At 46.3% G+C, this 12,688-nt stretch overlaps 1 protein-coding gene across 4 annotated transcripts in view; it reads left to right on the top strand.

Moving 5' to 3' along the window:
- dhx30 (DExH-box helicase 30) overlaps positions 1-12,688 on the top strand; it is a 63,141-nt gene that overhangs the window by 42,655 nt on the left and 7,798 nt on the right. For 3 of the 4 annotated variants that reach the window (XM_033020326.1, XM_033020325.1, XM_033020328.1), the window contains 5 exons: positions 1,805-2,011; positions 2,849-2,930; positions 7,031-7,224; positions 11,419-11,578; positions 12,497-12,654. In XM_033020326.1, coding sequence (XP_032876217.1) covers positions 1,805-2,011; positions 2,849-2,930; positions 7,031-7,224; positions 11,419-11,578; positions 12,497-12,654 — 801 coding nt within the window. The remainder of the gene's footprint in view (positions 1-1,804; positions 2,012-2,848; positions 2,931-7,030; positions 7,225-11,418; positions 11,579-12,496; positions 12,655-12,688) is intronic. The other variant, XR_004411824.1, reaches the window with a different exon arrangement.

Below are 12,688 nucleotides of genomic sequence, written 5' to 3'. Positions count from 1 at the left end.
CCTGCCTCCACCGCCCTCTGAGGCAGAGAATTCCACAGACTCACCAATTTCTGTGAGAAAAAGTGTTTCCTTGTCTCCGTTCTAAATGGCTTACTCCTTATTCTTAAACTGTGGCCCCTGGTTCTGGAGAGTGAACGCAACAATGCTGGCATCACCCACTTTGAACAGGTTGGGCAGGCTCGGACTTTATACCTTGGCGTACAGGAGGCTGAGGGGTGACCTTATAGTAGGTATGTTGCAAAGCCTACCTGAAGCGTCGTTGAAAATCTGCCGTTGAGGGTGTGCGCGATTTTAGCGCCGTTTAGAGGGGGGCGGGTTTAAAACGCGATTTTCTCTAGGCTGTTCCAATCGAAGATGTTCAGCCTAGTTAATTATTAACGAAAAATTGCTGGAAGACCCCGTCGCAAAAGCTATTATTAGTTTTAAAGGCCTCGTAAAATAGTTATAGTAGTTTAAAAATCAATCTCTAAACCCGCGACCGCCAGCAACCGCAGGGTCTCATAAAGCAAATATCTGAAGGTATGCTGTATATTTTTACATTAAAAAGGGCTTCTAAAGATCCCTTTATACAAAGTTTAATACTGCGAGTAGCTCAATTTGGGCCCCATTATATCCCGCAGTATTTTTCTGGGCATTTGGGGCACAAATCTACCGCAATGTGAACGTTCTAAACCAGCGCGTTCCACAGGAACCCACTGGAAAGCTGATTTAAATGGACTTTAATTTACAGCAATTAAACACTAAATTCCTTCCATTTGGTCTATAAATTAATGTAAATGAGATTTTAAAATCGTGTTTTATTGTGAATTATTTGTGAATATTATTTGGACATTTAGGCTATTTAAAAATGTTAATCATTTATTAAGAAATGGATAGATGTTTAGATCTAGTAATTGAAGTCTGAAATTAGCTACAATTAGGTAACTAACTAATTATATGCTTTAATTTCAGGTCATCCAAGTAAGATTATTTTATATTTGTTTCAGAATGCTTCAATCTATGATAACTGAAATTTTCATTCAGCTCTCTTAATTTTTAAGAAAGTTATGGGCTTTTGACTTCACGATCACAGCTTTTTTGTTATGTCCATAGAAAATCAATAGGGAACAAGATGCTCATTTCCCAGTATGAAAATGGCCATAACTTTTTAAATACTTGAGATATGAAAGTGAATTAGGTGTCAAATTAAACTTATTTTTATGCTTTATCTGATGGGATAAATTGCAGACTTGATTTTTTAAATCTCAAAATGTTGTAACATTGCTACTTATAGAGGTGTATAAATTCATGAGGGGAATACATAGGATGAACACAGAGTTTTTTTTACCCCGGGTAGAAAAATCACGAATCAGAGCACTTGAGTTTAAGGTGAGAGGGGAAAGATTCAATAGGAACCTGAGGACAACTTTTGCAATCAAACAGCGGTGGGAATATTGAACGATACAAGCGGTACAACTTTTAAAAGTCACTTGGACGTGTACATGGATAGGAAGGGCTTAGAGGAATATGGGCCAAACATGGGCAAATTGGAATTGGATTAGATGGGGCATCTTAGATAGCATGGACGAGCTGAGCCAAAGGGCCTGTTTCTGTTCTGTAAGACTCTACGAGGTAATAATAAGAATTGAACCCGAGTCTATCAGATGGACCTCCCTGTGCCAAGGATGATGTCAGTTGCTGTGATGCAGAATGTTTAATCCGTAGCACAATATGGCAGCATGAAAGTTTGACTATGGGTGATACCCGTAAGGGGTTAGCGTGCAAATTGCTGGAGGTTATTCTACCTCTTCCCCTTCGGTTGCAGGTTTCGTGTCTCAACACGGCGTGGATCTCGAAGTCGAACGTGAAGCAGCGTCGAGGGCGGGCGGGCCGCTGCCAGCCGGGGAACGCCTACCACCTCTTCAGCAGGGAGAGGCTGGAGAAGATGGATGACTTCCAGATCCCAGAAATACTCCGCACACCTCTGGAGAATATCATAGTCCAGTCCAAGGTCCACATTCCCGACATCACGGTACGTGTTGATACTTTAATTTCTGCACAGTTTGCCCCTCTTTAAAGATTGGCATCGTTCAAATTGTCCTGAACGAATTTAAGAGGCTATAACTATGAAGGCGGTTGGGTGGCGCAGTGGGAGAGTTGTTGCTTGTGGCGCCAGAGACCTGAGTTCCATCCTGACCGCGGGTGCTGTCTGTACGGAATTTGTACGGTCTCCCTGTGACCGCGTGGGCTTCCTCCGAGTGCTCCTGTTTCCTCCCACTCTCCAAGACGTGCAGGTTTGTAGGTTAATTGGCTTTGGTCTAAAAAGTCTAAAGGCTAAAAAAACTAAAGGGCCTGTCCCACTTACGCTATTTTTTCGGCGACTGCCGGCACCCATCATAGTCGCAGCAGATCTCCGAAAATTTTCGACATGTTGAAAATCCAGCGGCAACCAGAAAAAGTGGCGACCATACTACGTCTCGACCCGAAACGTCGCCTATTCCATCGCTCCATAGATGCTGCCTCACCCGCTGAGTTTCTCCAGCATTTTTGTCTACCTTTGATTTTTCCAGCATCTGCAGTTCTTTCTTAAACAGTTCTCTATCCATGTCAATACCCTACCCCCAATACCATGTGCTCTAATTTTGCACACTAATCTCTTGTGTGGGATAGCACCTGAGGTCAGGATCGAACCTGGCTCTTTGAGGCAGCAACTCGACCAGCTGTGCTGCTCAAGGGAAGGGCATTTGGACAACAGTTTAGCGGGGTGAGAGATCGAGTCAGTGATCCTCCAGGATCTGGATTGCTGGTGTTGACTTGGGCAAATGTCTGTAATGTCTCCACCAAATACTTCTACCATTTATTTTTCCAGGCTTCGGATTTTCTTTCCAAGGCGATGAATAGTCCTGATCCCAAGGCTGTGAATGAGGCTGTGTGGATATTACAAGAGATAGGTGAGTGCCAGGGATTGGGAATGTATTACAGAAGATGGATGTCTCAATAGATTTCTGTGGCAAGTTGGAAGAAGTATGACAAAGAACCCATGGCAATGGAACTCTATAGCTCAGTGAGTTTATTTAGTGAGCTGTCCTATAGCCATGGAGGTCTCAAGTCAAACAGCACAGAAACAGGCCCTTCAGTTTAGTTTATTGAGCTACCGAGGTACAGTGAACAGCTTTTGTTGCGTGCCAACCAGTCAGCAGAAAGACAATACATGATTACAATCAATCCACAGTGTATAGATACATGATAAGGGAATAACGTTTAGTGCAAGGTAAAGCCAGCAAAGTCCGATCAAGGATAGTCCAAGGGTCATCAGTATAGAAGGGTCAGGCCTCTTCTTCAGACTCAAAAGGGTCCTGAACCGAAACGTCACCTATCCATGTTCTCCAGAGATGCTGCCTGACTCACTGAGTTACTCCAGCATTTTGTGTCTAGACAATAGGTGCAGGAGTAGGCCATTCGGCCCTTCGAGCCAGCACCACCATTCGATGTGATCATGGCTGATCATCCCCAATCAGTACCCCGTTCCTGCCTACTCCCCATATCCTCTAACTCCGCTATTTTTAAGAGCCCTATCTAGCTCTCTCTTGAAAGCATCCAGAGAACCTGCCTCCACTGCTCTCTGAGGCAGAGAATTCCACAGACTCACAACTCTCTGTGAGAAAAAGTGTTTCCTCGTCTCCGTTCTAAATAGCTTACTCCTTATTTTTAATCTGTGGCCCCTGGTTCTGGACTCCCCCAACATCGGGAACATGTTTCCTGCCTCTAGCGTGTCCAAATCCTTAACAATCTTATATGTTTCACTGAGATATCCTCTCATCCTTCTAAACTCCAGAGTGTATAAGCCCAGCCGCTCCATTCTCTCAGCATATGACAGTCCCGCCATCCCGGGAATTAACCTTGTAAACCTACGCTGCACTCCCTCAATAGCAATAATGTCCTTCCTCAAATTAGGGGACCAAAACTGCACACAATACTCCAGGTGTGGTCTCACTAGAGCTCTGTACAACTGCAGAAGGACCACTGCTCCTATATTCAACTCCTCTTGTTATAAAGGCCAACATGCCATTCGCTTTCTTCACTGCATACTGTGCCTGCATGCTTACTTTTATAGACTGACTAGACCAATGGCAGACCCGTTGGGTCTGCTCCCCCAACGCAGCCGTTCCCTACCTGTGGCCCCCACGGGAGACATTGTCCTCGAAGTCGGGGCCGTTTCCCCAACGTGCGATTGCGAGGGGGGGTGGTGGGGTCGGGGCGGCATCACACACACCAAGCACCCCCACACACAGAGTGTTAAAAGGATAATGCCCCAAGGCAGCCGTTCCCTACCCGTAGCCCCCACGGGAGACGTGGTCGTCGAAGGAAAGCCGTTCCCGAAAGGCCGTTTTTAAATGGCGTCTCTTGATGTTGAGATGCGGGCTCCAGCAGCCTTTATGGTGGCTGGGCAGCAGGAGGCGACAACATGAGTGAGTGGGGGGGGGGGGGAGAAGGTTTTAATGGAAAATATGGAGATAAACATAACGAAATGTAATGAGGAGTGGATAGTTGGAATGGAAAGTGAAATGTCTACCGAAATGGCAGCTTCTATGGGTGAGAAGCCAGTTTATTGTTGAAATACTGGGGGGTGGGGGGGGGGGGGGGGGGGGGGGGGAGAAGGATTTGATTAAAAAGGTGTACTTAAACACGACGAAATGTAATGAGGAGCGGATACTTAGAAAGAAAAGCTAAATCTGAAGCGAAATGGAAAAGATCTCGGCGATTGTGCGTCTGGATTAGGCGTGGCAATGAATCAAAGGAAGAAATGCAGCCGGCACCATTCCGATTGGACAGCTGCGAGCATCGGCCATTCCGATTGGACATCTGCGAGCATCGGCCATTTGGATTGGACATCTGCGAGTATTGGGGACGAATCAAAAGGCAGAAAGGGAGCCGGACGGCAGCCGGTCGGATGGCACGAGAGCTTTAATAGTATACTAGACCAAGTGCAGACCCGTTGGGTCTGGTCCCCCAATGGTGTGATCCCCCAACCCAATATTCGTCCAATGGAACTGAAGCTGTTCCCAAATGTAAGATTCCAGCACTCCCCTGCCTCCCTCAGCAGTGGATTAAAAAAAAATCAAATTGCACCTCCCCTGCCTGCTGCAGCAGTGAAAGGTTCAGAGTGTTCCTGTCTTGCAAGTTTGTTTCGAAGTGTGTTGGAAGCTGTTTGGAAGTGTGTTGGAAGCTGATAGGAAGGAGCAGCCGTCAACAAATCAAAAGGCAGAAAGTCAACGAATCAAAAGGCAGACAGGCAGCCGGACGGACGGATGTCGGACGGACGGGGCGAGAGTTTTATAGAATAATAGATAGATAGATAGATGGATGGATGGATGGATGGACGGACGGACGGACGGACGGACGGACGGACAAGGACCTCCAGATCCCGTTGTACTTCCCCTTTTCCCAACTTGACGCCATTTAGATAGTATTCTGCCTTCCTGTTTTTGCTACTAAAGTGGATAACCTCACATTTATCCACATTAAACTTCATCTGCCATGCATCTGCCCACTCCCCCTAAATTTGTACAAACCGGCATCTGCAGCTTCTTGTTATTACATCCCTCTAAACCTTTTCCATTCATGTATATCTGACCAGGTGTCTTTAAAAACTCTGTTATAGTACCTAAGACGAGTTCTTTCCTGTTCTAAACTTGCTTGTCATAAAACAGCTCCCCTTCCTCCTGGATGTGTATGTGTGCACAGTGACACAGCGGTAGAGTTGCTGCCTTACATCACAACAGACCCGGGTTTGATTCTGATTACAGGTGCCGTCAGTACAGAGTTTGTACGTTCTCCCTGTGACCGTGTGGGTTTTCTCAGGGTGCTCCAGTTTCCTCCCACATCCCAATGACGTGCAGGTTTGTAGGTTAATTGGCTTCTGTAAATTGTCCCTAGTGTGTACAATAGTGCTAGTGTATGGATGATCGCTAGTCGGCATGTGCTTGAGCGCCTGATTCCACACTGTGTCTCCAAAGTCTAAAGTTGGAAGTCAACTGTAATGTTTTAATCCATTAGTCTCACTTCTCTAAAGTTTTGAAGTTAATTCTTAAATCTGTTTTTAACCCTCGGTAACTGCAGCTACAATGGAGGAGATCAGCTTGCTCCAAACCCCTGTCAAGTTTTACACATATGGTTTAATAGACATTTGGTTTTAATTGAGTTCATTTATAAATGGTGCTATTTACTTGAACTGCACCAAATCAAAAGACTGGTTCTGAAGAAGGGTCCTGACCCAAAATGTCACCTATCCATGTTCCCCAGTGATGCTGACTGATCCGCTGAGTTACTCTGGCACTTTGTGTCTTTCCTTGGTAAATCAGCATCTGCTGTTCCTTGTTTCTACTACTGACCCCTAGTTTATACTTTATTAACTGTTCTCTCACTGGGGTCTTGGATTCTGTAGCAGTGAAGGTGAAAGATCAGTCCTTCCAGGGAGGCTGGTGTTAGTTGAGCAGGGGATTACATTGGAAGTTTCAATATTGGGCTGACAAGGAATGACTACACTTGGGAAACCAGCTCCAGTTTCATGCCTAAGATAGGCACACAATGCTGGAGTAACTCAGCGGGACAGGCAGCACCTCTGGAGAGAAGGAATGGGTGACGTTTCGGGTTGAGATCCTTCTTCAGACTGATGTCAGGGGAGTGGTACAGAGATAAGGAAGTGTATAGATAAGGAAGTGTAAGGTGTGAAAACAGGACAAAATGAATGGAGATCAAGGAAAATGTAGAATAGATCATTGTTAGTTGGGAGAAGGTAACAAAGCAAACAGATATAGTCGGGGACAGTAAGACTGTGGTCGGGGACAGTAAGACTGTAGTCGGGGACAGTAAGACTAGCCAGGGACAGTAAGACTAGTCGGGGACAGTAAGACTGGTCGGAGAACTGGGAAGGAGGTGGGGATGGAGAAACAGGGAAAGCAAGGGTTACTTGAAGTTGACCATTAGAATCTAAGCCCAATGGATGCGTGAGTTAAATTTGCTAATGTGCTTCCCATTGCTTCCTCTCCAGGGGTGCTTGATATAGATGAATCTCTAACCTTGCTTGGTCAGCGACTGGCTCACATCTCCACTGACCCACGGCTGGCTAAAGCAATCGTCATGGCGTCCATTTTCCGCTGTCTCTACCCCGTGCTGATGGTTGTGGCCTGTCTGACTCGGGATCCATTTGTGAACAGCTTGCTGAACAGGGCTGAGGTTATGAAGGTAAGGAGGAGAGGGAAAGCAAATAATTGTGAAGACGCGGAGGATTTTAATTACTTTTTGTTCTCGAGTGGCATTGTATTTCCTCAGCTGAGGTTGAATCTAACCTTGAGTTTGGCCAGAGGTGTGATTTGCAGCTGTTGAAAGAGAACTTTTGCTGCCCATCTCCATTAACAATTCTGGATGACAGTGACATTCTGTAGTGCCGCAGTCTGAACCACTGCGGCGACCTTTCAGCCACTGTCTTCGTCCTTCAAGCTCGAGGGCACTTGTCTGAAAAACCTCCAGCTGGATCGACCATCAGCGTTGAAACCGCGAGCTGGATCGACCGACCGCGCTCGCACGCGCGCACACACGCGCACACACACACACACACACACACACACACACACACACACACACACACACACACACAGAGACAGACACACACACACGCGCACACACACGCACACACACACACACACACACACACACACACAGAGACACAGACACACACACACACACACACACAGACACACACACACACACAGGGACACACACACACACACACACAGACACACACATCAGAAAGGCAGGGGCCAGGGAAAGCGGGGGAGCGCTGTCTGAAATTCACACCCGCGATGACGAGGAAGGTAAAAGACACAGTGTACGGTAAGTCCTTTTGCGAGCGGGGAGGGGAGTGAAGGGGAGAGAAGGGGGTGAGAAGGAGTGGAGACACTTAAGAAGTCAGACAACGTTTAATAAAGTTTAGCGGGCATTTTACATTACCGGTTGGTTTTCCTTGGTCCTGAAAACTCCAATGAGCCAATTAAAATGCCCGGTCAGCGAAGGATATTGCCTACCGCTGCCCTCGACTGCCTGTAACTACATGGCGACCCCACTCCACTGCACTACCAGTTCAAAAGAACCATGCCGACCAAATTTTACTCGAGGAAAAATTTTCACCATGCTGAAAAAATGTCCTCGACCAAACCGAGGCCGCGAGTTTGCAGGAATTTCCCTCGAGCATGAAGGAGAGTTCCAGTGACCTCATTGGACCTCCTAGGACCACGTGTCGACCATGCTGCGAGTTTGAGTCGAGGGCAAACTTCTAAACTGGCAGATTAGGTCGCCACAGTGGGACAGCCCCTTATCCCTCCAGATTCAGGGCCAGTTTCCTCTAAGCTGTCACCAGGCAACTGAACCATCCCATCACCAACTAGAGAGATGTAGACCCTCAGATTTACTTTAATCGGACTTTACCTTGCACTAAATGTTATTCCATTTATCCTGTATCTGTACACTGGTCGACACGACTGTAATCGGGTATAGTCTTTCCGCTGACTGGATAGCACGCAACAAAAATCTTCACTGCACCCATGACAATAAACAAAACTATCTCGTCCTTTAGATGAGGCCTGACCTGTATTAACATCGTTCCAACTTAATCTTCCTTCTGTCATTCAGTGTCATGGACAATAAAGCATTCTATTTTGAAGCACAAAGTGTTGGAATAAGAATAACTCAGCGGATCATGCAGCATCTCTGGAAGGAATAGGCAGGCGGTGTTTTGTGTCGCAACTCTCAGACTGATTGTAGGGAGAGGGAGAAAGCTGGAAAAGGTGGGGTTAAAACAAAATGTGTAGGAAGGAACTGCAGATGCTGGTTTAAACCAAAGGTAGGCACAAAAAGCTGGAGTAAGTCCCTCCTGTGCCCAAGTCGTTGCACTAGTGTCCAAGCCATCTTGTGGAGACTCATTGTCTAACTCGTTTTCACCAAGTCCACAACTAACTATGGCCTCTTCCCTTTTATCATCGTTACTTTTTTGCATATCTTTCATTCATTTGTTCTATATCTCTCCATATCACTGTCTGTATCTCTATTTCCCTTTCCCCTGACTCAGTCTGAAGAAAGGTCTTGACCCGAAACGTCACCAATTCCATTTCTCCAGAGATGCTGTCTGAACCGCTGAGTTACTCCACATTTTTGTGTCTATTTTGGGTGGGGCAAAGTCTGGCAAGTGATAGGTGGATACTGAAGAGGGGGGTTTAATTAGCAGATGGGTGCACAATGACTAGAAAAGAAAAGGAAAGGCCAGGAAAGAAAAGCAGGGAAAAACTAGAGGATCAATGATCACACCATTGGGCTGTAAGCTACCCAAGCATAATATGAGTTGCTGTGACAGACGTTTCAGTCTGAAGAAGGGTCTCGACCCAAAATGTCCATCACCCATTCCTTCTCTCCAGAGGTGCTGCCTGTCCCGCTGAGTTACTCCAGCTTTTTGTGTATCTAAACCAGCATCTGCAATTCCTTCTTGTACATGAGTAGGGGATATGGGGAGAAGGCAGGAACGGGGTACTGATTGGGGGTGATCAGCCATGATCACATTGAATGGCGGTGCTGGCTCGAGGGGCCAAATGGGCTACTCCGGCACCTATTGTCTATTGTCTATAGCTGTTCCACCAGTTTGCACGTAGCCTATTAAATCTCCCAGGTGATTAGTAGGACTGGATGTTACAATCCCTAAGGTTTTTCACTACAATTGACATTTGGTATTCTTGGGGATGACCACTAGGTGATCTTGCTACCAATCAGACACATCTTCAGTTGTGTACCTCAACGTCACTGGGTGTTTCGGCCTTTTATCACAAGACACCCTCAGTCGAGGCAGGCCCACCGCAGGGAGATCAGACCTGGGTGTGTGTCTTATGGTTAGCCTCTAGATGGTCACATGGCAGCCCAGACAGCATCTTTTCTCATAAGGAATAGGAGTAGAATTAGGCCATTCGGTCCATCAAGTCTACTCTGCCATTCAATCCTGGCTGATCTATCACTCTCTCCCCTAACCCCATTCTCCTGCCTTTGTTAACTCACGTTTTTCTCTCACATCGGTTGTTTCGACAATAATCGACCAGGCACCGGGGTTGCTTTAAACGTACGTTTATTGAGCAGGAGTCTTCACACAGGTTACAACCCGGCAAAGAGTCAAGCTCTCTGCCCTTAATTGCAATGCCTTTTATATGTTAATGCCACTGTTTAGCACCTCCCACATTCCCCGATCAAAGAACCGACACGTACGCAAAATACAGAACAATAGGTAAGTACATATAAAGAGATGTTAATTAGAGGAACCACACTAGAGCTCCAACCAGTACATTCCTTCGTCTTCCTGGCGAGGGGGATTGTGTATTCCTCAATCTTGTCAGACGGGGCGGGTGATCCCCTATTCATGATTATGCAGTAACTGCAACATTGTGTATTCCCTTCCTGAAACCTGCAGCCTAAGTTCCAGCAAGCCTGGTCAGCAGCCATCTTATGCTCTTTATTTCAGTCGACCTGGCCAACCATTTTACCTTTACAGAACAATCTTACAGCGTTGATTCAGGATTTCCATTCACATTCCCCCCATAACCTCCAACACCCGTACTAATTAAGAAATGGTTGCCAACCATTTTATCTTCCCTCACCATTCCCATACTGACCGTTCTGTCCTGGGCCTCCTCCACTGTCAATACCTCTTTGAGATGTGAACATCATTGATGTTAATTTGCCAGCAGCGTGAAGCTGCTCACTCCCTCCACCGCCACACTCTGGAGACATTGTGCACAACTCCACAGTTACTGAAGAAAGGGTCTCAACCCGAAACGTCGCCCATTCCTTCTCTCCAGAGATGCTGCCTCACCCGCTGAGTTACTCCAGCATTTTGTGCCTACCTTCCACAGTTACTACAACTTGGAAATGTCTAATGGGCTGGTCCTGCAAGTAATTCATAATCCGAATAGATGCATTGTTTATTTCTAGTGGAAACTGAATGCAGAAGTAGGGCAGTTTTGTTTTGATTATTTAGGGCTTCGGAAGCTCAAATCGGGAGTGTTGTTTACAGTACTGGTGTCTGTAGTCAAGGAAAGATGTTAAATGTATTGTCTGTGTTCCCACAAACTTCACCAGCTGTTATCTGGCATGGTCTAGTTATTGGTTTGTAATCTATTTCAGTTATTGTCATTTGCATGAAAACAATTCTACTCCTCACCCCTCGTTTTGTAACAAAATACCATGAAATCTCCTCTGGGTGTAAACAGTTTCCACTTATCCCCTCGATAACCACCCTTCATCCGGTTAAACAGCTGTTAGTGTTCCCTTTAATCTCCTCAGCTTTGAGAAGAGTAATACCAGATTGTCTAATCCCGCGAGTAAAGTCGGGTTTTGATTTGCCTTTAGGCTAAAACGCATCTCAGTGGGGAGAGTCGGAGTGACCACGTGGCGTTTATTAAAGCCGTTGAAGGTTGGAAGAAAGTGCGGCAGGTGTGGGACGCAGACTCCAAGAAAGAGTATCTGGAGGAGAACATGCTGTATGCTCCAAGTCTCCGCTTCATTCACGGTAGGTAGGACCACAGGGCCCACATTAGTGGCACGGAGATTGCTCTCTTAAAGGCCTTTCCATTATTATTGTTTGTTATTTTGGGAGACGAAACATAGAAGAGCACATACAGCGCAAGAACAGGCCCTTCAGCCCCCAATGCCTGTGCTGAACATGATAAACTAAACTCAAACTCTTCCTGCACGTGATCCATATCCCTGCATATCCATTTGCCATCTATAAGCCTCATCGTATCTGCCTCTGCCGCCACCACCCCTGGCACCTACAGAAGCTCCCAAGGTCCAGTTGTGAATGAAACAGCTTGATTACTGCAGGAATATTTGCAGCATTTCATAAAGCATAGAAGAGTACAGCGCAGGAACAGCCCTCGGCCCACATGTGTCCCTTAAGTTAAACTAATCCCCTCTGTCCGTTCACGATACACATCCCTCCATTTCAGTGGTCAGGTCAGTATCGAACCCGGGCCTCTGGAGCTGTAAGGCAGTAGCTCTACCACAGCACCACCTTGCTGCCCAAAGGGTATAAACAATAGACAATAGGTGCAGGAGTAGGCCATTTGGCCCTTCGAGCCAGCACCGCCATTCAATGTGATCATGGCTGATCATCCCCAATCAGTGCCCCGTTCCTGCCTTCTCCCCATATCCCTTGACTCCGCTATCTTTAAGAGCTCTTACTGAAAGGGTATTAAAGAGTGAGTTGGAGAAGCAGGATTAAAGAGACTGCCACACCAGTCTGCATGGACCCGATGGCTAATTCTCCTATCTTTGTGTTATTTGTGATCATTTTTATGTATTTTCATTGTATTTCCAGTTGCTCTTATTGTGCGTTATTGCACAAAGTTTCATTCTGTACGTCAAATACAATTCAATTATTTTTCTCTCATTCAAATTGACTGACAATTTGCCATCTTTTGGTTAGGATTGATTCTACAATTCTCTGAGAACGTTTACAACGCTTTCCTGGTGTCGAACCCTTCTGACTGTGGCCGTTCTTCCTCCTTGTGTAACCAGTACAGAGGGGAGGAAGAGCTGATCAAGGGGGTACTTCTGGCTGGCCTGTACCCTAACCTCATCCAGGTGAGATCTCCTTGTGTCCAACTCCCCCCCCCCC

Source organism: Amblyraja radiata, chromosome 4, assembly GCF_010909765.2.
Source record: "Amblyraja radiata isolate CabotCenter1 chromosome 4, sAmbRad1.1.pri, whole genome shotgun sequence".
Taxonomy (NCBI): Eukaryota; Metazoa; Chordata; class Chondrichthyes; order Rajiformes; family Rajidae; genus Amblyraja; species Amblyraja radiata.
The sequence above is the reverse complement of the archived record's forward strand: the minus strand, read 5'-3'. Positions and strand labels throughout refer to the sequence as shown.